This window comes from Sebastes fasciatus, chromosome 24 (genome assembly GCF_043250625.1).
Source record: "Sebastes fasciatus isolate fSebFas1 chromosome 24, fSebFas1.pri, whole genome shotgun sequence".
NCBI lineage: Eukaryota > Metazoa > Chordata > Actinopteri > Perciformes > Sebastidae > Sebastes > Sebastes fasciatus.
Genome location: NC_133818.1, coordinates 5,802,702 through 5,828,285, shown reverse-complemented (window position 1 = coordinate 5,828,285; position 25,584 = coordinate 5,802,702). Strand labels below are relative to the sequence as shown.

Sequence of the window (25,584 nt, the reverse complement as noted above, 5' to 3'; positions counted from 1 at the left end):
ACTAGGTGGCAGTGTTACACCTATGTTTAGTAGCTGCAGCTTGTAATAAGTATAATATATATATGTATATATATATATTATTATTATTATAGCTACACCTATGTTTAGTAGCTGCAGCTGGTAATAATATCTATATATATCTATCTATATATAGATAGATATATATAGAGATATATATATATATAACATTATTATTATGGCTACACCTATGTTTAGTAGCTGCGGCTGGTAATAAGTGTAATCATTATCCATTATATAAAGAAACAACATATTATAGAAGTTATAGTTCAGATAAATTCATACTGCTGAAGCACCCTGTAACCAAAGAGTGTTTAACTGTCAAGAGAGTTCCCATAGCACAGCCCAATCAAAATAACTGACTAAATAGAACAATTAAGACGATATAGTGTGGTATATGAGCTACTTATTACTTATAGATCATAATATTGTTGACAGAGCCAAACAAGAAGTTAATGTACAGAAGATAAAACAACAAGAGAGGCCTTGTCTACCAAACGATTTTTTTTTAAAGCGAAGCCGGAAGTACTCAACGGGGAACCCTCTCATACCTTCCAACTAGCTAGGTAGCTTCTACAGTGGAGTTAGGTCTGTTTATCTCACTTCATGAGTCGTTTTTAAGTTTAATAAGATGTCAAATAAAGCCGTGAAACGTCCAGGAGTTGGTGTCGGAGTGCTGGTGACAGATCCAGCCCATCCAGGCTGTGTTCTCCTCGGGAAACGGAGGACACTCATGGGCAAAGGGACCTACCAGCTGCCTGGTGGACACCTGGAGTTTGGGTAGGTTGCTAGTTAGTTTTTCTGTCATTAGGAGAGAAAATACAATGAAATAAAAAGTTATAATTGAGCCGAATTATCCCGAAGTGTTAAGCAAACATCAATATATGGTCTGAATTTGCATTGTTACAAGTGTTTGCCAAATAAGTGAGCACAAACACAAAATTAGCTATATTTCCAATGTAGTTTGGTTCAGTGTGGTTTCTTTTTAAAGGACCCCTATTATGCTCATTTTCAAGTTCATGCATGTATTATGTGTTTCTACTAGAACATGTTTACATGCTGTAATGTTAAAAAAAACTCTTTATTTTCCTCATATACTGTCTGAATATACCTGTATTTACCCTCTGTCTGAAACGCTCCGTTTTAGTGCATTTCAACGGTTGGTAGGCAACAGCTTTGGTCCATGTTTACTTCTTGTCAGCTGATGTCATTCACATACACCGCAAAAGGAAATACAGCACTTAAACCTGCTTTATAATAAAAAAAAAGACATGAAAATCTCCCTTTTTACAATATGGGACCTTTAAAGATGTCTCAAATGGAGGGGCAGTAGTCTAAATATGTTCCTCAATGTGCTGTACATATATGACGTGCATGTGATGGACTTCCAGTAGATGTGACACTCGTTTCTATGTCATTGAAAGGGAGACGTGGGAGGAGTGTGCTCACAGAGAGGTGTTGGAGGAAGCAGGGGTGCGCTTGATAAACGTCAGCTTTGCCTCAGTGGTGAACTCCATCCGACTGGAGGAGCAGTATCACTACGTCACCATCATCATGCAAGGACAGCTGGACAGGACGCAGCCGGGAGAGCCGGAGAACCTGGAGCCAGAGAAGAACGAGGGTATGTGGAGTGGAACTACTGTTTTTAAATGGAATAAAATATACATATATCCCCCCCTACCTGAGCGGTTCTCTCTCTTCCAGGTTGGACGTGGACGCGGTGGGACCAGTTTCCTCCCGAGGACGAGCTCTTCTTGCCACTAGCCGGTCTGAGACAACAAGGCTTCCAGCCGTTCAGGAACACAGCATCGAGCACTGAAACTCAGCTTTGAAACTGCCTGGGACACTTTTATACAGACATACCTCTCGTATTACATCATGTTTTTCTGTTATAGTACATACTGTAATGTTTTGCCAATATTAAAAACTCTTTTTTACAAATGTAGTAGAAGCAAATCATGATGTACAGATTGACATTTATTGGAAAGCAACAAATAAAATGCAATTTAGATGGGCGAATTGGTTTCACAAGTGTTTAAAATACACACATCAACACAAAAAATATTCTTTTTATTACTCTTTGGTGCCAGATAATGTTGTTTATATTGATTCAATGATATAAAAATATACATGGGAAGTTTATGAACAGACATTTCAGATCATTCAAAGACACTTCACAGCAGTTTTATAATAGTTTGAACGAAGGGTGCATTGTTATTCATCAACAGATACATTTCCAGACTTTTGATTATAACTTATCAACAAATTATTTTGCCTAAAATTAGGATAAAAAAAACTTTGTGTCATCTAGAACTGGGTGCCGGTGACACCCACTGCTAACAGCACCGTCCACAGCGTTGCAGCAGTGGTCGCCACGGCACCGTTAAAGGTCTTGTCGTGGGCATAGTTGATGATGTGCAGGGCTCCGCTGTAGGCCTCCTCGCAGGCCGGCTGGATCTGATTCTCGGGAAGCTCGAAGCCGAATGTGCCTTTGTCTCTCAGCTCAAAGGTGTAGGCGAGGGGGATCCCCTGCATCCGAGCCCAGTCTCTGGATGAACCAGAGTTGGCGTCTGTAGAAAGAGGGTACACGTTTTAGTTGTTACGCTGCAAGCACGGCTAGAAATGATGACCGGCAGTGACGTGTGGACTTACACAATACAGCCGGTGAGGTTCCTACGGTGTAGTTCATCCCGTGGACCCTCCGAATGGCGTCTGCTGCACCCAAACCCACCTCCATCTGAGGAACCAGACATTAGCTTTTGTCATACAGTCATTGAAAGCATCTACACCAACTCTGTCTACATACTGGAAGGGCACCCTAGAGGGCACTTCATCACGTTTTCTCTACTGGAAGGGCACCCTAGAGGGCACTTCATCACGTTTTCTCTACTGGAAGGGCACCCTAGAGGGCACTTCATCACGTTTTCTCCACTAGAAGGGCACCCTAGAGGGCACTTTATCATGTTTTCTCCACTAGAAGGGCACCCTAAAGGGCACTTCATCATGTTTTCTCTACTGGAAGGGCACCCTAGAGGGCACTTCATCACATTTTCTCTACTGGAAGGGCACCCGAGAGGGCACTTCATCACGTTTTCTCCACTAGAAGGGCACCCTAGAGGGCACTTCATCATGTTTTCTCCACTAGAAGGGCACCCGAGAGGGCACTTCATCACGTTTTCTCCACTAGAAGGGCACCCTAGAGGGCACTTCATCATGTTTTCTCTACTGGAAGGGCACCCTAGAGGGCACTTCATCATGTTTTCTCCACTAGAAGGGCACCCGAGAGGGCACTTCATCACGTTTTCTCCACTAGAAGGGCACCCTAGAGGGCACTTCATCACATTTTCTCTACTGGAAGGGCACCCTAGAGGGCACTTCATCACGTTTTCTCCACTAGAAGGGCACCCTAGAGGGCACTTTATCATGTTTTATCTACTGGAAGGGCACCCTAGAGGGCACTTCATCATGTTTTCTCTACTGGAAGGGCACCCTAGAGGGCACTTCATCATGTTTTCTCCACTAGAAGGGCACCCTAGAGGGCACTTCATCACATTTTCTCGACTGGAAGGGCACCCTAGAGGGCACTTTATCATGTTTTATCTACCATAGCGGCATCCAAAAGGGCCCTTTTGCTGCACCCGAGTCTACCAGTGCAGCAGATAGTAATGTTTTAAAAACATAAACACATAGAACACCCGTCAGGCTGTCCTTGCATCAATTTCAGAGTGTTCATAAACCATTCCAGCTCCAGGTTCATTCATTTGAGGTTCATAATTGAAAAGAAACCTCGTCACATCATCCATGAGATGTGACACTGCGTCTTGCCAAGCCAGAGGAACATGCTGTAGTTTGAGTAGCTTCCCACCGCTAGAGTCATACTGAAGCCGGACAGACGAACGGACATAATCCTGCTTTGCATAATTCTCTCTGGATTGTGGCTCCAGTGGGTTATTACCTGCTTCAGCCTCCTTCCTATCAGCAGCCAGCCGTTCATTTCCCACTATCAATGCTTCACAGCTTCCTCCTGCTCTGTTCTGTCTTGGCAGATGAGGGCTGACCGCTCTCGGAGTGTGTTAATGGCATCCGTTATACGTCGTATGTGGTCTGTGTACACTATGTGAAGTCGTAATGCATTTCAAATGTTCTGTATATCCAACACACAATCCAAAGATTCATGTTAACGTGAGTACCGAGGTGTTCGTAAAAGATTTTTTTGTGATCTGCATAAGCCCCGTTTCTATGGCAATATGCAGAATACTCTCCTTATTGATGTAGAAGCATGCAGTGCTAATCAGGCTATAAAGATGCACATACACTTTTATCCTGACTTGTTGTGTTGTTGTGTTGTGTTCAGAAACGTGTGTGGATGTAAATACCAGCTCATTGTAGTTGGAGGCGGTGTAGTTGGGGTTTCCATAGGGAACCAGGAGCAGCTGGCCGTAGGAGTGGATGGTGAGGAAACACAGGTAGTCCTCCTTCCGGCTTCCTACCAAATTAGCTACGGCCTGGGCCTCGGGCTCGGACGCAGGATGGCTCCCGCAGTAGATTTGTGAGCAGCAGTTAAATGATACCCCGATCGCTGTGAAAGCAACCAAAGAGATGGAATAATCTGACAACTTCAATATAAATGTACGCAAAACATTTATGTTTGAAGCTGCATTAACACATTTTTGGCCACTCTTGGCCTGTGAAAGAGCATCATGGGACATTGAGTCCAATAAAATGTGTTGTAAGAGGTGTTAAAATTCAATACAACAGACATACAGTACAACTGGCTATCGTTCATGTAGTAGATACACAGTGGAAAAGATGTTAGTTTACATACTGAATTCACTTGATGGTAGATACTGTTGGCCCACAATGCAATGCACAGTGGAAATGTAGCAGCTTAGAAAAATTAAAGGGGCACTTTACACACCTGGGGCGTGACAAATAAACAAATAAACGAAAATGCAAAACACTCGCCTGTGCATATTATATGTCTAGGGCTTTTATTGTGAAAGGTAAGAATGGAAGGAGTGGATCTGGTCTGCGCTGCCTTTGTCAAGGTTGACAATTTCATGTTGAGTTATTTTCCAACTTCAAATTCATAACGGATAACCTGCCTTATGGTACGTGTCCACAGGGGCGTTTTTTATCGCGAGGGGACGCTACGCTTCCCAACATTGGACGCTTGGTGGGCTGTCCCTAGAAACAAGGCACTTGGCTCCTGATTGGACGAACGCTTTCCCGCCGTTGGCTGCTGCTCCCAGCTTTCAAACCGGAACCAGTATGGAGGCTCGTTTGGAAACTTTCTTCTCTTATTTCACGTAAATAGTTCACTGAAATGTGTTTCTGAAAACATTTGAGGCGAGAAATAATCCATGCAGTTGATGAATCTGTCTTTATTTTGGATCAACAACGTTTATTTTAAAAGATCCTCGGGAGTTTGGAGAGGCGGCGAGTTGCGTCGGACGCCCGTGATTTGCATAAAGTAGACGAGCCCTCAACTTTATGTAAATGAGGAGCGGGCGTCGTGACGCCTAGTCTCTCGAATCGCGACGCCGCGCTACCAGAATGCAGTGCGCGGCTGCTTACATAGACAATGAATGGGGGGCGTGGAAAGCATGGAGCCTGTGGACACGTACCATTACAATCTAGGGTGTGGAGTTTGAAAGATGTGGCTATTTACTAGGCAGGGAGGGTAGAATGACTTGTGGTACTGAGTTGCGTTGTGGGAATTGTAGGATCCAGCGTTTCCGGCTCTTCAGACCGCTCTTTGGTACCCCTTTAAAGGTGCTAAGTGTGAGCATTTCTATTGCCTCCTGATGAGACAGCGTAAGAAAAAGGCAGTTTTCTTTGTGCACTTTCTTCTTATCAAAGCAACAGGCTGTATAAATACAGAGATGGAGAAGCACAACAAGACTCACTGCCCCAGGTGGCGTCAAAGTTGCGGTTGAGATCGGTGCCGTAGCAGTCGCAGCCTGAAGGTCCCGGTGACCTGTTCTTCCTCCACAGTCGAGTCTACGGGTCAAAATCAGTTCAGTCAGTTAAATCAGCTGGTTCTGCTCGTTCTATCAAGTTATTAAGAAATGAAATGACCACTTGTACATACTTTAATGCTGCCATGGATTGCTGTTTGATATAATTTTTCCATTCATCCTATTTTGAAAATGAGGTGATTTTGTACTTGGGTCATGTTGAGCACCAGAAATCAATTTATCCACTGATTGAATCGCAGCTCGTTGTAACGTAACTGTCATTCTCTCATATCCTGCTCGTCTGTGGCTCGAGACTCAGAGACCCTAGAAAAAAGTAATTTGATAAAAACCCATCAAACACAAGCACTGACTGTGTTGTCCTTCCAGGAGTGGATGTAGCCGTCCATGTTGAGCACGGGGGTCACGTAGAAGTCCATGTTCTTCATCATCTCTTGCATTTTTGGGTCGGTTTTGTACGCTTGCAGGATCTGAAATGGGTCAGATTGATATATTGGAGGATATGTAGTCATCCACGTGAGACAGTATGATTGTGAATTAATCATTTCAAAAAATGTTGGGCTAGACATTTTGCAAAATTACTTTTACTCTACCGCGAAAGAGTCATAATATGCAGGTTGTGCAACGAACTGGCAACCACTTGTTGTGAAGTGAATGCAAAGGAGCGGGGGAGGGAGAATGCAACATCTAGTGGCTGAATGTTATCAATAGCACCTTTATATAATAAGTTGTGTTTTTTAATCGCGTGTCTCTTACCTGTCTGACAAAGTACTGGCAGAAGGCCGGGGCGATCCATTCCCTGGCGTGAATACCACAGTCCATCCAGATAGCTTTCTTTTTCGCTCCGGTATTTACGCCGATCTGGAAGAGGAATTCATACAGCTTCTTATTAGGCTGATATATAACACAAACAGGGCCGGCTCTAGGGTAAGGATTCAACCCCCCAGAACCCGAGCCCCGTAAACCGCAACACATCTCAGACATCACAATGGTTTTAAGACAAAAATTAAGATTTTTGTTTTCATAAATAACGGTATTTATTATAATATAAATAATAGGGCTATCAAAGTTAATCTCATAAGTTATTGCATTAACGCATCATATGAAACTAACACACCTCAGGAATCCACTGGTACCAATCATGTCATACTAGCTTGTCAACAAGGAGGTTAAATAACGCTCCAAATTTATGCAAAATTTTGGTGAGGAAAAACTGTCATGGCCATTTTCAAAGGGGTCCCTTGACCTCTGACCTCCAGATATGTGAATGTAAATGGGTTCTTTGGGTACCAACGAGTCTCCCCTTTACAGACATGCCCACTTTATGATAAACACATGCAGTTTGGGGCCATTCACTCCAGTTTCCTTCTGGGATTTAATCATTTCTGATCTGAAATTAATAAATTACAAAGCTTATTTGACCTTGAGCAAGCTAATAGTCCTCTTCTCATAGGTCAGTCCGTATTCCAACACGGTCACAACATCGGGGTTATCCTTCGCAACCTGAGCCATCCAGTTGGTGATCTGTTGAGTGGAATACACACATTACACATCATAATATGTGTGTGTGGTGAAAGTCAAAGTAAAATGTGTGAGAGCAGCGATCGGGCCTTCTTACCTCCGGCATGGGATGGTATTTGTAGTAGTCGTACTCTGCTCTGTTGCATATGTCAAAATACATGCAACACATGAGAAGCAGTGGTTTTGTGAACCTCAATAATATTATGTTGTACTTCTACAAAAACATCTTAAATAAAAATGCTAATTTCTGAGTCTGAGTCGTCCACAGTGGCGTCCTCAGCCTCGTTGTAGCCGCCAGTGTGTAATTTCCTGAATGAAACTCACCTCTCCACGGTGGCTGCTCCCACCGCTGAAAGCAGCACCACAAGGCTCAGTCCCACAGAGTTAAGCATTCTCACTTTGTGAAAGCAAACTCCTCGTTTGCAAGTGTTGACGACACTGACCTCAGGACGGTACGAGCCTTTATAGAAGATATCCATCAGATAAAGATACACCTTTGTCTCCGCCGTAGACCACCGGCAGCACACACACTCACGCTATCATTGTGTTGGTTAATGATTCATCTCAGCTGAGAGCCTTGACTTTATATCCTTTAAAATAGATTTTTTTATATCTTTAATTGCAGTTAGTCATTGTTATATAGTCATCAGGGTCAGATTGTTTCGAAAATTGATAAAAACATAGTCATAAAAACAGACTGGAGCCACATTCGGTTGCACTAAATTGCTGTGTAAGCTGCTTCTCTCTTGGCTGCTGTTTGCTACCTTTTTAAGTGTGACTTTTTTTGTTTCTCAACTGCTAACTTTTGAAGATTAAACATACTTACATGTATAAGCGGAGCAGTGAACGGTTGTGAAGTCAGCGCCGTTTGTGGTGAACAAATGACGGAGTGCAAATGATATTTAGTCGAGTCTGTTGTAACCCTTCCTTGTGACATGACATGAAACATAGTGTTGTGTAATTCATATGGTTTCCTATGTAACCCACATCCTAGTCTGAGAGTAATAGCATTGTGTCCAGCCACACAGGAGAATATGTTTTTTTGGGAGAAGATTAGATAAGGTACATTAAGTCAAAGACATGAAAAGAAAAAATAATGAGGCTGCACTAATGAAAAAGAGCAAAGGTCCACACAGTGCTCTGTCGTAAAGGCAGGTGTTGCACATGTTATTTATTCTGTTTAACAAAAGGAACATGAGTTTGGATGGATAACCTGTCAATAAAAGGCTATTTTTGATTATTTGATTTGGACATTTTTAGTAAAATTTTAATTAATGGTATTGGTTTTCAGTTTGGAGGTGAAAGTTTTAAAAATAAAATCTGAGATTTTGAGAATAAAGTCATAGGTTTACGAGAAAAAAAAGTCGTAGTATTATGAGAATAAAGTCATAATATTGTACGGTAGTAATTTTACGTGTTATTTAATTTTTTTCTCGTAAAGTTATGACTTTTTCCTCGTAATATTACGACTTTTTTCTCCGTTAAGTTATGATTTTTTTTTTGTAATATTACGACTTTTTTCTCGTAATATTACGACTTTATTCTGTAAATCTCAGATGTTTTTCCCCTCAATGTGGCCCTAATACTCCGTAGTACATTGTCTCTTTGGCCCTCACTGCATTAGACTTATATGCTATATAATTAGACTATAAACTGTGTTACCTTCATCACAATGCTCAAATGTTTTGCGGCTCCAGACAGATTTATTTTTAATTTATTTTTTTGCCTAAAATAGCTCTTTTGATAGTAAAGGTTGCTGACCCCTGCACTATACTAAATGGTAATCATTACCTGTTAAACATCAACATGTTAGCATTATCACTGTATGCATGCCAGCATGTTAATTTGGCATTTAGTGCAGCCTCACAGAGCACCTAGCATGACTGTAGACTCTTCGTAGTATTGTACACTAAATGTGATTTTATTTTGAAAATCATGGCTTAACCTTGGGGGGAAACTGTTTATAATTTCTGGTCAAATAAATTACATTTATCTGGGTAATTATTAATTACCTGAATCCTCTGTTATTGCTTGTTCTATTATATGAAGCTTATCATACGGTAGAGTTGTTATATAAGATCATTATCTGTAAATGATGTCACTGTCCATTGTACCCTCTCTATCAGTTGGCATGCTTTGACATATCAGCAACCGTGATACAACAATAGTCTTTTTTGGCATTTAAAACACATTAGAATTTAATCATGATAATACACCAGAAGCAAAAACCATGTTTTATTCATCAGTGAGGCTGAAATGCAGCTGGTCAACATTATCTGTGCTCAGGTGGACTGCAGGACATTATAGGCTCAATCGAATCTAGTTTTTCATTTTTAGAATAACAAGCTCTAATGGTATCCCCGCAGTGCGCTGCTGAGGAGTCCTCATTGTGGTCTTCAGATCCTGCGTTTGGTTTATTAAGAATAAAAATAAGAATATAACATTAAAACCACAACTTACTCTGCTGTAACACTCAATATTTTGCAGCATTTTGAGAGTCTCTTTTCTTTCTACGTGTGTTTGCATTGCTGCATTGCAGTATAGCCTCCATACTTTAGTAACACAATGTGCTGAGGTAGTTGGAGTCTGAGCGTGTGATTTATTGTCATGCATTAAAAGTTTTTCCACATTGAAGTTCTGTTGGGAAAATTGATCCAAATGAACTGACATAATAGGCTCTCCATGGAAGGGACTTTAACTCGGACAAGTTTAAATTAGAGCTGTCGAAGTTAATTTGCTTTAAAGCCACTAATTTCTTTAACTCATTAACACCACTTTTTAAAAACTTCTTAAAAATCCAACAGTTACTATTCAGTCTTTCGGAGATGGTAGTCGGCTGAATTTTAAAGTTAGAGTGAAGATACTGGTATCATATGAAAGTAGAAAACATTATGAATCCATCGGTACCAACCATGTCATACTAGCTTGTTGCAAAGGAGATTATATAACGCTCCAAACTTACGCTCAATTTTGGCGAGGAAAAACTGGCACGGCCATTTTCAAAGGTGTCCCTTGACCTCTGACCTATTAAAGGTCCCATATCGTGCTCATTTTCAGGTTCATACTTGTATTTTGTGTTTCTACTAGAACATTTTAAATGATTTAATGTTAAAAAAAAGCCCTTTATTTTCCTCATACTGTCTGCCTGAATATACCTGTATTCACCCTCTGTCTGAAACGCTTCGTTTTAGTGCATTTCAACTGATTTGCAACGGAATTGCGTTGCTAGGCAACAGTTTGGGTCCATGTTTACGTCCTGTCAGCTGATGTTATTCACATACACTGCAACAGGAAATAAACTGGGACACATTTAGAATGTTTTCGTTTAAAACCGTGTAATGGTCTAAATATTGTATATTTGTGACATCACAAATGGACATGAACTGCTTGTTTCAAACGCACAATTTCTGAATACGGACTGTGTGTGTTTCTCCGTATATTGATCGTTTTGATAGTTTAACAGTATTTATAAAGCACCTAAACCTGCTTTATAATATAAAAAGACATGAAAATCTCACTTTTTACAATATGGGCCCTTTAAATTACTTGACAAATCTCCCTTTAAGGTGCGATTAATCGTGATTAACTACGGACAATCCACTATAGAAAGGTCTGCTTTTTTTGTAGACAGACATGGTGGTTTGTAGGGCTCGTTCATGTAATATCTGACCAGCAGATGTCAGCACAATGCTGAGTTTAGATCAAATCTGTAGCATAAGATAGTCAGTGCTTGCAAACACCTGTACACCCCATTATACAATGACAGTTCCTAATGGGAGGAAATCATCATCTTAAGTTCAGAAGTGCACAATCTCTTAATAAAAAGCAAGTTGTCAACTAATAACTTATGTAACTTGTTATTCTTGGCAAATCCTCACCAACATCCGCACTGTGCTTTTTAATCCGAGTTAGCCCTTTGAGATTAATTAGTGTAGGAGTGCAGCCTTTCCTTTTATTCAGAGCTCTATCTGCCTCAGTCTGTTCTATAGCCTGACAGTAAAACGCTTGCATGTTAACTACGCTTGTTCCCACTCCTTTGCTGACATGTGCATCTTGTCTATTCATAAGCCGCTCATAAGATATAGAGACAAGACCTGTCTCGGTTTCAGCGCTGTGTGCACAAACCGACGATGTGTTCGTGTCGCAGACAGAGAATCAAAGCGCACATCATGAGCTGTTTCTTCATAATGATGGATGAAAGCACTAATGCTTTTGGATGAGAGGGGGCCAGGCCGCTCCGCTGCACTCAGACACAAGCTTGTCTGTCTAAACCCGCTGATAGCATCTTAAAGTTTGGTTTAGGGAACATTTTACGGTCACTCAAGCAGTTTATATCAGCGTTGGACACGTTGTTTTATGAGGTGCAGTTGACTTGGAGAGTGCATTTGGTGTGGAAAAGCTGTCTAAACATCTGGACGGACGAGGGTTACCGGCAACTTTTTGGCGCATACATTCCTGTGGGTTCTTATGGGTCGGTGGCTTTTACAGGGTTTCTACAGGGATTTGTCCTAAAACCTGGAAATGAGTGTTTTAGCACTTCCAGTTCCCTCGTCTGGAAGTCAATGGGTTATTAGTTAGATGTCTGAAATAAGGTCTCTGGTTAACACAAGCTGAAGAGATTTTGTTGTTTGTTCTGCAATATAAAATGCTTCAATAAATACCCCATTGAAGCCTTTATGTGCCTTAAAAAAGGGCAAAATGAGACTACTAAACATCATCATCATCCGCCCTTACAGCCTTGTTGTGTTCATACTCATGCTGTGGTGAAGTTCGTTTACAGCCGAAGAGCCGTAAACTAAATGGTATGACTGTACTTTGATGAAACACATCAATGCTGGTGTTAATATTGATATTTCTTACCAAATATATTTAATAATTTCACAGGTTCAAAATGGCTCAACACGCAATCTAGTGTTTTAAATCAGCCCTAAACCTTGCAACCCTCCAATGCCGAGATAGAATCGACTGTTTTGGGATTAATCTACCTCATGAAATTTTAATTTAAAAAAGAAAGTTAACATCCTCCAGCCCCTTTTTGGGTGGAGTTAGGCTCAAACTTGGATGTGAAGGTATTAGGATTAGGAGAACGTCCTTGTGTGAACAAAGAAGTGTTGTCATGTCAAAGATAAATACACACACCTGAGGCCATGGACGCATACGGTAGTGTTTTTCTCATATGGAAAAGACTTTTTCTTACGATCCATGTCCTAAAGCGGTTCAAACAACATAATCGTACACCTGCCGATGAAGCAAACAATCATTTTGGAAAGTCAAGTTAAAGTTCTCCTGTTTCTAGCTTCAGGAAAGATTAGTGTTTGTTCATCCTGTTCGTCCTGAGGCACTTGTTTGCCCTTAAAATTAGCAGCTTTTATGCAAATCGGTAGCTTTAGTGCTTCACCTGAGCTGCTTTTGCTGCAGTTCCACTAAAATAAAACAACACCAACAAAATGCCTCTACAGGATGTTCTGCCACCCTGGAGGATCAGCGGGTGAACAGTTCCTCATCTCATCAGACATGCTGGTCATGACCTGCGTGAGGACACAGTGAAAATCAATGCGGAGCCGCTGCCAAAACTTGCCAAAAAGCATCAGCGGTTTGAGAGGAAGCAGAAGGGAGCGACTTTTGGCATTCCTTTAATAAGCTGTTATCTTAAAAAAACGTGGAAGAAACACCAGCACATGTTGGCCAAGCTGGAGCACCACACACACACACACACCGCCCACACAAAGCGGCGTATAAAAGCAGCAACAACAGCAGCAGCATCACTTGTTAAACCATCAGCGGGACTGACAGCAACCGTCAAGCAAATCGCAAACACAAATAGTGAAGCTCTTCCTCCCCCACAGTGCAAACTGACTCCCCCGCAGCCTACGGACATTTTTCAAAGCGGCGGTATCATTTCTCAAGTGGTAACGCGCGGACTAAACCCGGAGGCGCTCCGAGATTGTTCCCCATAAACAAAGCCATCACGCTGCACATCAGGAGTCCCAGAACCCCTCGCCGTACTCCTGCGGGGTCGGCCAAATGGAAAATCTTACAGTTGTTGCACAGGCTGCAGAAAAACATCCAACACACTCTCCAGTTTAAAACACATCGTTTATAACAGTCAAAGTGTAAACAAGAAAAGAGTGAAAGTTCTTTCAACAACCGGATGTCCAATATCTGTTCCTGTGCCAAAAAACTATTAGTAACCATGGCACCATCCTCTGCTTTAAATCACCGGGCAATTTAGGGGGGAAAAAAAGGTATCCGGTACTTGCCTTTAAACGCTGCAGAATTGCGGCTCTTTGTCCAACTGATGATCCTTCCTGACATCCTGGAGGTTGTTCACTCGAGCAGAGAAATCAACAGCGTCCATTCCTGGAGAGAAAGAGATCGTTCCGTTATCGATCCGCCGAAATGGGACATGAAATTAAAGCAATTTATTGAAAGATTACTTCTAACAAAACTGGTGACACTGATTGCTGTAATTGAGGGAGCTGAGAACGATTAAGACGGCCTTTCAGGCAGGGATGGTTTAAGCTTTTATGGGGCCCTGGGTGATATTTAATCATTTTTTATCTGTCCAAAATGTACCTTAAAGGAAGATTTGTCAAGTATTTAATACTCTTATCAACATGGGAGTGGACAAATATGCTGCTTTATGCAAATGTATGTATATATTTATTATTGTAAATCAATTAACAACACAAAACAATGACAGATATTGTCCAGAAACCCTCACAGGTACTGCATTTAACATAAACAATATGCTCAAATCATAACAAACTGCAGCCCAACAGGCAACAACAGCTGTCAGTGTGTCAGTGTGTTGACTTGACTATGACTTGCCCCAAACTGCATGTGATTATCATAAAGTGGGCATGTCTGTAAAGGGGAGACTCGTGAGTACCCATAGAACCCATTTACATTCACATATCTGGAGGTCAGAGGTCAAGGGACCTCTTTGAAAATGACCATGACAGTTTTTCCTCACCAAAAGAGGACTTAAAGGTGCAGTGTGTAGGATCTGGCGACATCTAGCGGTGAGGTTGCATATTACACTGTAGGTATGAGAACTACGGTGGCCGATGCAAACATGCAAATGTCTCCACTAGAGCCAGGGTTTAGTTTGTCCTTTCTGGGTTACTGTAGAAACATGAAGGAGCAACATTATGGACTCCGTAAAGAGGACCCGCTCCCTATGTAGAGTAGATATAAACGCCTCATTCTAAAGTACCAAAAACACAACGATTCTTATTTTCAGGTGATTATACACTAAAGTAAACATATTAATATTCTATTTCTTCCAATAGATCCCTGCTACACACTGGTCCTTTAAGTGGTATAGACTTTGCAATTACATCCCTGTCTCTCTTGACCTCAGCGCCCACCCATGACAAATGTATTTCCATGCTCACTCACCCTTGATGTATATCTCAGCGGCACAATCAATTAATCTATGAAAACAGGAAGAAGGAACGCTTTGCAGGCGGTTCTCTGGTGCTCTCGGGGAGCGGACACTATTACATGCATAGTTACCTTGAACTTTAATTAATCATTTGATTTAATAATCACATGCAGTTTGGGTCAAGTCATAGTCAGGTCAGCACACTGACACACTGACAGCTGTTGTTGCCTGTTGGGCTGCAGTTTGCCATGTTATGTTTTGAGCATATGTTTTATGCTAAATGCAGTACCTGTGAGGGTTTCTGGACAATATCTGTCATTGTTTTGTGTTTTTAATTGATTTACAATAATTAATATATATATATATTTGTATAAAGCAGCATATTTACCCACTCCCATGTTGATAAGAGTATTAAATACTTGACAAATCTCCCTTTAAGGTACATTTTGAACAGATAAATGTGCAATTAATTGTGATTAAATATTCTAATCGATCCCTTAAAGGGACTGTTTGTATCTTTTTAACAAGTGTTAATCTACCGGGTCGGTTTCCCATGCGCGCTCGTGTGTGGCCGGAGTCTCTGCTCCTCTGCCTGCCTGCCTGCCTTCACTCACACACCGCGTGCGTTCTCGCTGTCTTGCTCCACCTCACGTGCATGCGCGCACACTACACACTGCAAAAGACTTCGTAGCTCTGAGAATATCTAGTGAATGTACAGTGGACGTTTGTGCAGAAATAACTGCTGCAGACCAACAGAGGTTTCCCGTGTCTTGTGAAGTGACGGGGCTCCGCAGCGAGAAACGTTATCAAAAGCCAACACTCTTATCAGCATTGATTCATGGAGAGACCTCCGTCTGGTCAGCTAACATTACTGCCAAGCAGGTGAAATATAGAGTGATATTGTGGCTTTAGCTGACGTGTGTCACCTCACTGTTTTGAGCGATGCTCGTTCAAATGTAGAGCGAGCACAAGCGCGAACCCGACGCTGACTTTCGTTGACTTAACGGCCACAGGTGTCGCTGTTAACAAGCATTTCTGATTCTTACAAACAGTTCCTTTAAGGTACATTTCGAACACATAAATGTGCGATTAGTCGTGATTAACTACGGACAATCATGCGATTAACCGCAATTAAATATTTGAATCAATTGACATCCCTAGTTTTAACACATATCCACCGTGTGTTTTACCTCCACTGTCTCTTCAAAAATTTGCAATTAAATCTAATTTTAGGGAGGTGAACCTGGAGTCACCCCAGCTATAGATAGGACGCCTATTTTTGTACTGCTTTGGTTGAATTGTACAGTGACAGTCGTGAGCTGAATGGAGAGAGGAGGAGGAGGAGAGAGAGAGAGAGAAGGAGAGGGAGAGGGAGAGGGAGGGAGTGAAAGAGAGAGACAGAGAGAGCTCCTCAGTTGCCTTAGCAGCAGCTTCATTCCTCCACAGTCTGGGTCTGTGCGCTCTGCTCTGCGCTCCTCTCCTCTCCAAAGACCAACTCCTCTCTGGTCTGGCTATTCTCCCCGTTATCACACCGTGTTAAGAGTTTAACATTCTTGGTTTTCTCCAAGTTTCACAACCGCCCCCTCTCCGGCTGTTGAATGAAGAAAAAGGCGACAAGTTGATTCACTAGCAGTGCATCTCTCCAGTGCGTCAAACAGCCCGGAGAGGATGGCTCTGCAGCCGGGCAACGGGAGCGCACTGGAGGCGAGCTGCCTGGAGGTGATGGGCAACCTCAGCCTGGAAGTGAGCGACTATAATATGAGCTGCAAGAATGGATCCGTCCCCCCAAGACCGGGCAGAGGAGTCAAAGGTGAGGCTTTTACTCTGGTTTTTCCTCTCTCTTCTTCTGGAGCTGCACCAAAGCTGCCTCATGAATCATCCGAGCTGAGGTGTTGCCCTCTTCTTTTTTCTAAAGGGATGTTAAATAGTCAGCAGTAGATGTCACATAGAAGTGGTGTACATCATCTGAAAGCTGGAAACCTGGAGATTAATTGTTGTTGTAGTCATTAATAAGAATTACATATTAATCATCTTCATGCTCTATTATGTCTTATAAGTTGTTGCAGGATTTTTTGCATTGATATCATTTTGTCACACACATTTGGAGCTAAATTTAACAATCTGACAGTGAATATTCCCTCCAAAATAAAAGCCTAAAGATGCTTATATTTCATCTTGATCAGGTTGTTTGCTTCTAATTAAAAACTGCCACCTGTTACTGATCACCTGCTCAAAAACGTGCCTAAGCGGTGGATAAATAGTCAACACTAGATGTCACATAGAAGTGGTGTACATCATCTGAAAGCTGGGAACCTAGAGATTAATTTGCTGTTGTTATAGTCATTAATAAGCAATACATTTTTATTAATCAATTCCACATTAAGACATCAAGACCTTGAGGAACACCATAGAAAAAAGTGATGTTGACGTTTGGAGATTTTTCTGCAAGAATTGCATTTTTCGGCGATTGGATGGTGAGCGCTTCTGTTGTGTAAACTGCTCCCTTATTGTCAGTCTACCTAGAAAAGCCATCCATCATCTGAATACTCTAGGTCTCTAGTTTGTGGCTTTGAAGTTTCATGAGGCTGTGATTATCCTAGAGGTCACCACAAGTCATTTTATACAGAGAAGTTTCAAATACAATACCATGAAATGTCTCCTATGGGAACTAACATCATCACATATGAATACAGTTGGGCTCATTGGATCCACAAGAGACTCAGCTTTACAGTGATACCCAATTTATGTAATTCAAAGACTGTCTAGGGACCCCAGTATGCAGACATATTCAAACACACCATTTTAAAATAGGTGGAAATAAAACATTTATACTGCGTGCAAGAATCTGCATGTGATTATCATAAAGTGGTCTGTAAAGAGGAGACTCGTGGGTACCCATAGAACCCATTTACATTCACATATCTGGAGGTCAGAGGTCATTACTTGTTATCAATGGATTCATTAGGTTTTCTAGTTTCATATGATACCAGTATCTTCACTCTAGCTTTAAAACTGAGCCCGCTACAACCTCCGTAAAACAGGATAGCGGCTGGTTTTAAAGGGTTAATCTGTATTCCGCTTTGGATTCTCAACATCTGGCCTCAAACAGATGGGGGAAAAAAACAAGGTGTTACACCTTTTTTATAATCTGTGCTGTCTGTTGGCACTGGGAATAAAATATTCAAGCTATTTTCTTCTTCTTCTCACAAAATCAATCTGACGGTGAATATTCCCTCCAAAATAAAAGCCTAAAGATGCTTATATTTCATCTTGATCAGGTTGTTTGCGTGTAATTAAAAAACTGCCACTTGTGACTGATCACCTGCTTAAAGACGTACCTAAAAAAAGTACCTTCCAAACATTTTCTAATCTTTTCCTCTCGCTCTGTTTTACCATAAAATGATTTGCAATCAGGAGTCTTGTTTAAATCAGGTTCCTCAGCCTCATTGCATGCAATCAATCACAGGGCAGCCCAATTTACTGCTTCTCCCTGCATCAATAACGCCACAATCACAAGCAGCAGCATGAAGCAGAGTGAGGAGCTGTTTTAATTCAAATGTTTTCTTATGATTCTCAAAATGCTGACAAACCCCCGTCGAGGAGATTAAACCCCTCACCAGAGGAGACGAGGCCCCCGAGCTGCGTCTCCGATCGGGACACCACTGGGAAAATAAGGGGCTGATTAGGTAATGATGTCTGAACGTGGGCGAGAGTTAATTTTTTTTTTCCTTTTTCCCCTGCCGCCGCTGCAGTATTGAGAAAATTTCACATCTTCCTCCACTAAATAATTCACAGCCCGTTCCTCCTTCTGTGCTGCATTACTTTTATTGACCTTATACAGGATGCAGCAGCGTACTGTATAGAACCCGGAGAGCAATCAAGAACGCCACGGGGCGTGCTCAGTATTTGACCAGGAGGAATGTCCTGCTGATAGATTCATCCCATCCCCTCTGTGACACACTTTTCGCAAATGGTCTTCTTTTATTTACCTTAATCCTTGGTGGAGCTATTCCTCCTCTGCTGCCTCCCTTTAGGCCAACACAGGCTGATTATGCAGCTGTATTGCTGCTCTCAGATGTGATGCTCCAGAGCCGGGACAGGAAATTAAAGCGCCACCCCCGCGCTTCCACTTGTGGATTTACTGCTGTCCGATTCTTTGAATTGGAGATTTTTGTCCTTCACTTTGCAAAAAGGATTCTGAAATAAAAAACAGCAGTTTGATCAAATTGAATCTAAGAAAGTAAATATATTCAGACATATTTTCATGTTGGAGCAGAGCACTGAGCGGAAAACACTAAAGCAAAGAGAGTTGAAATGAAAAATGAAGCTGAGAAATTTATTTTCCATGCAAATAGACTGAGCTTCTTATTTATTTATTTTGCTTGTTATGTTGGGGGAAAAAAGCATAAATCAAAAATATTGAGCAATATTTCTCAGCTTTTTGTATAAAAAGGACTTTTTGATAGTTGGCTGTCAAAGTTAACACGATAACGCGTTTTAATGCCACTAATTTCTTTAAAGCATTAACGCAAATTGAGATTTTTAGGTTGTAGTTTTAAAGCTAGAGTGAAGATATTGGTATCATATGAAACTAGAGAACCTAATGAATCCATTGGTACCAACCATGTCATACTAGCTTGTTGAGAAGGACGTTAAATAACGCTCCAAACGTGCGTACAATTTTTGCGATTAATCGCGATTAAATATTTTAATTGATTGACAGCCCTGCTATAAATAGAAAGTGATGCATTCTTATTAGGGCTGTCAATCGATTAAAATATTTAATCACGATTAATCGCATGATTGTCCATAGTTAATCGCGATTAATCACAAATTAATCGCACATTTATCTGTTCAAAATGTACCTTAAAGGGAGATTTATCAAGTATTTAATACTCTTATCAACATGGGAGTGGACCAAAATGCTGCTTTATGCAAATGTATGTATATATTTAGTGTTGGAAATCAATGAACAACACAAAACAATGACAAATATTGTCCAGAAACCCTCACAGGTACTGCACATAACATGCATTATTTAACTTCCTTGGCCAAGCTAGTATGACATGTTTGGTACCAAGGGATTCCTTAGGTTTTCTAGTTTCATATGATACCAGTATCTTCATTCTAGCTTTAAAACTGAGCTCGCTACAACCTAAAAAACGCAAGTTGTGTTAATGTGTTAAAGAAATTAGTGGCGTTAAAATGAATTTGCGTTAACGTGTTTTTATTGCTTATCATTGGAGCAAAATAACTAATATTTCCACATATGTTGAACCAGAGTACTGAGCATAAAAAAAAACAATGAGTTTAAATAAAAAATGAAGCAGAGAAATTTCACATTACAGGTTTAATATGTACGACTTAAATCAATTCATCATTTGGTCAATAAAATGTCAGGGAATAGTGGAAACGGCAATCAGTTTCTCGTAGCCTGAGGTGACATCTTCAAATTACAGGACCAACAGTCCAAGACCCAAAGGTATTCAGGTTATTGCACAAGAAAATGTTCATATTTGAGAGGCTGTAGACAGTTATTTTTATGCCATTTTATCTTGAATGCAGAGTGCATCTTAATCAAGTCAGTTACTAACCATAGCGGGGGGACAGAGGACAGATGAGACAGAAACTCCGTCTCCTGGGTGAATGTGTATTCTGCTCTCGTCCTCTGCTTCAAAGCTGCTGGGCGACTAAACCCCTTAAGATGGAGACGATTAAATACACAATCAAGAGGATCAGTTGAACCCTTTCTTTTAAAAGCCTACAAATGCCTCCTGACTAATGGGTGGAGATACTTGAAGTTCACACCTTTATATATATTATCATCTACTCTTACCTGACCGACCTGAGACTGATCATATTTCAGACAATCACTATGCACTGTAGGCTGCTCCATTACACCGCTGTACTGCCAGACCTGCATGAATTGTTCAGCTTTCCCTTCTCTTTTAGTTTCTATAGATACATTAGAGGGGTGTGCCTTTTCAGGGAGGTGTGGGAGACACGAGGCCGGCTGTTCTCATGCACTGTTTCGTAGCTATACCTACGAAAAGTAATGCACTGTAATTCATATATATCCCAAATCAATTTATATGTTATCCACGTAATTGAATTGAGGTGTCAAAAAACACCGGGCTTTCAGTAGACCGTTGTTCGTACCTCATGTGAAACCAGATGTGTGAGAAAATGTGTGTGTTCTATGGATCAATAGGTGTGGCAGCAATCGCTTCAGGGTGTCGGATCAGGACACTATTGTTGTGCTCAGGTGAGAGTGTAGAAACAGAGATGCAGAGTCCAAGTGTAGAGTTAAGGCTGTTTATCTTGATGCAGATCAAAGCATACAAAATAATGGTGTGTGAAATGAGCCTAATGAGAAATTAAAGTGTTGAATGCAAGGTCCATCACAGTTTCTGTATCTGTGGGTACTGGTGGCACAGCGCATGATCGGGCACAGGTGATAGGGGGAGGAGGCATGCGCAGAGGCATGGCCTTTTTTAAACCAGAAGTCAACCCAAAACACAATCTTTTCCTAAACCTATCTAAGTAGTTTTGTTGTCTAAACCTAACCAAGTCGATCTTTTCCTAAACCTAAGTAGTTTTGCTGCCATCACGTAACTTCCGTACTTAAGTTACAGAGTTACTTCCGGAGTTATGTAACCCAAACCGTGATCTTTTCCTAAACTAAGTAGTTTTGTTGCCTAAACTTAACTAAGTAGTTTTGTTGCCTAAACCTAACCAAGTCGATCTTTTCCTAAACCTAACTAAGTAGTTTTGTTGCCATCACGTAACTTCCGTGCTTAAGTTACAGAGTTACTTCCGTAGTTATTTTAACCCAAACCACGATCTATTCCTAAACTAAGTAGTTTTGTTTTTCTAAGATGTTTCCTGTGAAGACGGAAGTTTATTTTGAAAAGACTGTATGCATATAACGAGCGGAAATTGACATGCGTATCACGTGTTGCTGGACATTCGTAGTTAAACGCATGAAAAATGAGGAATAACTTTTATACGATATCATACAAACCGTTGTATGAGGCTGAGATACTGTGTGAAGTAAAACGGACAGGTGCATGCAGGTTAGTTAATACAGTTTGGCCCATTGATTTGGTCAAATTGCCCCAATTTGCACCAAAAATCACACCCCTTCTCTGAGTCAAATTTGAGCACACGGACACAATAGACATATTTTTGGAATCGATGTGACTAGCATGTTCCAAGGATAACATTATCTCTGATGTCCATCATGAATAAATGACCATATACCTGCTTAGAAATCATGTAACACCAGAGTTTGCCTGAGAATCATCATGTTTTAAAATCTTCTTCAGCATCAAAGCAATCCAGTGGTAGTTGTAAGTACACCCATGGGTGCATTGCAAACACGACTCGGTAATAGCTAATTCTGCAAACTTGTTTGTAAACAAATTGCACAAATGTAGAAGCAAAAATATGGGTGAATCCTCCTAAAATGTAAAATGCATGATGTCCTTTGTGATCCATATTAATTCTGGAGACACAGACTGTCTGCAGTGCTGTAAGAAACTCCTGCAGCACAGAAACGAAACAACAGCTGACGTACATCACATTATGGTAATCATTCAGGGCTCTGGAGAGCAGTTCAGTTCAGACAAGGCCTCGCTGATGTGGAACAGCATCTGTAGCTGCACCGTGGCACTCTGCTGAGCTCGCCTCGTCCTTTTGAGTGCATGTGAGATAAGGTATCATGATGTGGATCTTATGAGGATTAAATGAACACCGTTTAATTTTTAGGAGGGAAACCCAGCAGTCACCTCGGGCTCTGGGTTCATAAATAAAGACTGGGAGGCTTGTTAGTGCTCAGGAGTTTCTAATATCTAACCAATCACAAATATGAACTCCCTCCTGAGTATGAGTTGCTGCCTCTCGTGCACAATCCCGCCGTGTTAGTATACGTTTAGTACAGAAAATCAATATTATGGCTTTCATATACACGTGTATCACAGATTATGAGGATGTATAGTGTCGCCTGCATCAATAATAAAGATCCTCTCAACCGTGCAGTAGTTGTATTGAGCTGTCTGCTCAGCGGCTTTATGGAGCCGTGATAGCGGAGGAGTGGAGGCAGGCGGGTCGGAGCTTTATAAGGTTATCAGTCAGACTCTGGTGGACGACTCATTTCACTGTCCGTTAATCCTCAGTCATGTGACTCGACGAGTGACAAAGCAAATACAGCACTACGTTATAGCTGAGGTGGGACCGAGTCATTGTTTTGAAGGTCACAAGTAAGTCTCAAGTCCAGAGTCAAGTCCCAAGTCAAGACTAACTAGTCGAGAGTTAAGTCCTGAGTCAAGTCCCAAGTAAAGACAGACAAGTCCAGAGACAAGTCCCTAGACTTGACAGGCAAGTCCAGAGACAAGTCCCAAGTCTTGGCACTCAAGTCCCAAGTAAAGACAGGCAAGTCCTAAATCAAGTCCCAAGTCAAGACAGGCAAGTCCCAAGTAAAGTCCCAAGTTAAGTCCCAAGTCAAGTCCTAAGTCAAGACATGCAAATCCCGAGTTAAGTCCCAAGTCAAGACAGGCAAGTCCAGAGACAAGTCCCAAGTCTTGGCACTCAGGTCCCAAGTAAAGACAGGCAAGTCCCAAGTCAAGTCCCACGTCAAGTCCAAAATCAAGTCCTAAGTCAAGACATGCAAGTCCCGAGTTAAGTCCCAAATCAAGACAGGCAAGTCCTGAGTCAAGTCCCAAGTCAAGACAGGCCTTTTTAATCTTTGGGTTCAGAGGAATGTATCAAGTATTTTTAAGTCAAGAGGCCCAAGTCCAAGTGAAGTCACGAGTCACGAGTGTTAAAGTCAAAATCGAGTTGCAAGTCTTTTTTTGATTGTGTCGAGTCTAAAGTCATCAAATGTGTGACTCGAGTCCACACCTCTGCTTCAATGTGGCTCTCTGCCCCTCTGCTGTGGAACCACCAGCAACTTTAATGTAACTTCTAAATTGATTTTTTCCTTTGTTAAGTCTGAATCTCACAAACTTTGAGGTCTCTATAGTCCGGAGAAAGCCCAATTAGTAATTGCTCTGCATGGCGTCCCCTTTAGAAACACCGGTGCCTCACCTTGGGCTTTGTTTACATAGTGATTTATGGAAATCGAGTGACAAACACCTCGGCTGAATGTTTAATTCAATAAGGAAATCCCTTAAGATGCAGCTCCTCTAATGGCTACGTGGTGCTCGTTCAAATGAGACTATATGAGGAAACTCCCAATTAATCAATTTCAACAAGTTGGGGTCAGAAAAGTTAATTTCACTTACTTTAATAAGTATTTTAGTGGTAATTACAGCAATTAAAACTCCATTAATTACATTATGAAAGCTGGAAGAGGTTTGTTTGGGGATGCATTCGCCTTGATTGACGCACGAAAAGGCGTATGAATGACACGATAATGCGCGAGGCATTTAGCGTGCAATAAGAACGCTTTTCTTGCTTTTCACGTATCATTTGGTGGTGTCTAGAAGGGAACCCGCAAGTTGGGGAAACCCTTGCGAGATGGTTAACGTTAGGCATTGATCTCGAATAGTTAAAGTCACTCATTGATCTTGGATATCTAAGGTTAGGCATTGATCTTGAATAGTTAAAGTTAAGTATTGATCTAGAATAGTTAAGGTCAGTCATCAAGCTTGAATATTTAAGGTTAGTTTTTGTAAGTTTCTGCAGATCTCGGATCAGATTTCTCAAATTGCAGGTTACCTTCTAGACACAGCCGACTCACTTGTACGCCATGTAGTCTGTACCGACTGCAATGTGAACGCATCTGCGTAAATATGCTACGCTCAGAGCTAGTGACGTATAATAAAAAGCGAGAAAGATTGCTTATGGCGGATGGAAGGGGACGTGGATGGGTCCAACAAACACAGGACTTTTTAAGTTACGTTAGTGACGTGTTTTCCGTAGTTATGTTACGTTGTTTCCGTACGCATGTTACTTAGTTTATGTACTTATTTCAAGCCCAAACATGATGTTTTTCCTAAACCTAATTGAGCGGTTTTGTTGCCAAAACCAAATAGGACGTTACCGTTGTTGCATGGCGTAAAAATGGCATGCGAAAATCCTAAAATGCGTCCTTGTAATGTGCTATTTATACACCTTCCCATGAGAGCAAAACCTATTTTTCAAGGTTCATGTATGTTATTATTGTGTGTCCCAAAGTGGTACATACAATATAATCATGCACCATTCCACTGCCGATGAAGTCAAGTTCAAGTTCTCCTGTTTCTAGCTTTAGGAAAGATTGGTGTTTGGTCATCATTATTGACTGAGCTGTCCTGAGGCACCTGCCTTTTTACGCAAATCGCTAGTGCTTCACCTGAGCTGCCTTTGCTCCAGTGGACATACACATGGCATGCAGCCATTACTGTTGGAATCTGAAGCATCTACACACACCATACCATAATAATTAGTATGCACCCTTATCGGGAACATGGAGTCCATAATTCACAGTTTGCAGCCAGCCTGCCCGTCTAACATTAGCAGGCATCTGGCATCCTGTCATTTATGTTTGCAGAGACAGCAGAGTGGACGGAGATTTACGGGAGAGGCTGCAGTGCCGTAACTCTGCTAAATGCCTCACTTTAAATAGACATGAGCTCACACCTATACTGTACATGTGCTCGCTGCCATCCCAAGTGTCTTTTCTTTACATGCTTT

General features: G+C 41.4%; 3 protein-coding genes and 1 long non-coding RNA gene across 4 annotated transcripts in view; 2 read left to right on the top strand and 2 right to left on the bottom strand.

Moving 5' to 3' along the window:
- The first annotated feature begins 380 nt into the window (after positions 1 to 380).
- Positions 381 to 2,037, top strand: nudt15 (nudix (nucleoside diphosphate linked moiety X)-type motif 15). Its single transcript, XM_074627256.1, has 3 exons — positions 381 to 798; positions 1,443 to 1,639; positions 1,723 to 2,037. Exons 1-3 carry the CDS (start codon positions 650 to 652, stop codon positions 1,848 to 1,850), a joined length of 474 nt encoding a protein of 157 aa, XP_074483357.1. The 5' UTR covers positions 381 to 649; the 3' UTR covers positions 1,851 to 2,037.
- On the bottom strand, positions 1,978 to 8,503 carry LOC141763019 (carboxypeptidase O-like). Its single transcript, XM_074627255.1, has 10 exons — positions 8,344 to 8,503; positions 7,842 to 7,977; positions 7,615 to 7,654; positions 7,419 to 7,520; positions 6,753 to 6,857; positions 6,350 to 6,466; positions 5,928 to 6,021; positions 4,395 to 4,597; positions 2,671 to 2,755; positions 1,978 to 2,588 (listed from the first exon to the last, which is right to left on the bottom strand). The coding sequence occupies exons 2-10, from the start codon at positions 7,907 to 7,909 to the stop codon at positions 2,326 to 2,328; spliced, it is 1,077 nt and encodes a 358-aa protein (XP_074483356.1). The 5' UTR covers positions 7,910 to 7,977; positions 8,344 to 8,503; the 3' UTR covers positions 1,978 to 2,325.
- Positions 8,504 to 12,781: 4,278 nt separating this feature from the next.
- Positions 12,782 to 25,584, bottom strand: part of LOC141763021 (uncharacterized) — a 76,959-nt gene continuing 64,156 nt past the window's right edge. Inside the window, exons 4-5 of the long non-coding RNA XR_012592967.1 lie at positions 18,897 to 19,104; positions 12,782 to 13,877 (exon numbers count right to left, since the gene is read on the bottom strand). This is a non-coding gene — a long non-coding RNA (uncharacterized LOC141763021). The remainder of the gene's footprint in view (positions 13,878 to 18,896; positions 19,105 to 25,584) is intronic.
- LOC141763018 (cholecystokinin receptor-like) overlaps positions 16,297 to 25,584 on the top strand; it is a 38,172-nt gene continuing 28,884 nt past the window's right edge. Inside the window, exon 1 of the mRNA XM_074627254.1 lies at positions 16,297 to 16,717. Coding sequence (XP_074483355.1) covers positions 16,576 to 16,717 — 142 coding nt within the window. The 5' untranslated portion in view covers positions 16,297 to 16,575. The remainder of the gene's footprint in view (positions 16,718 to 25,584) is intronic.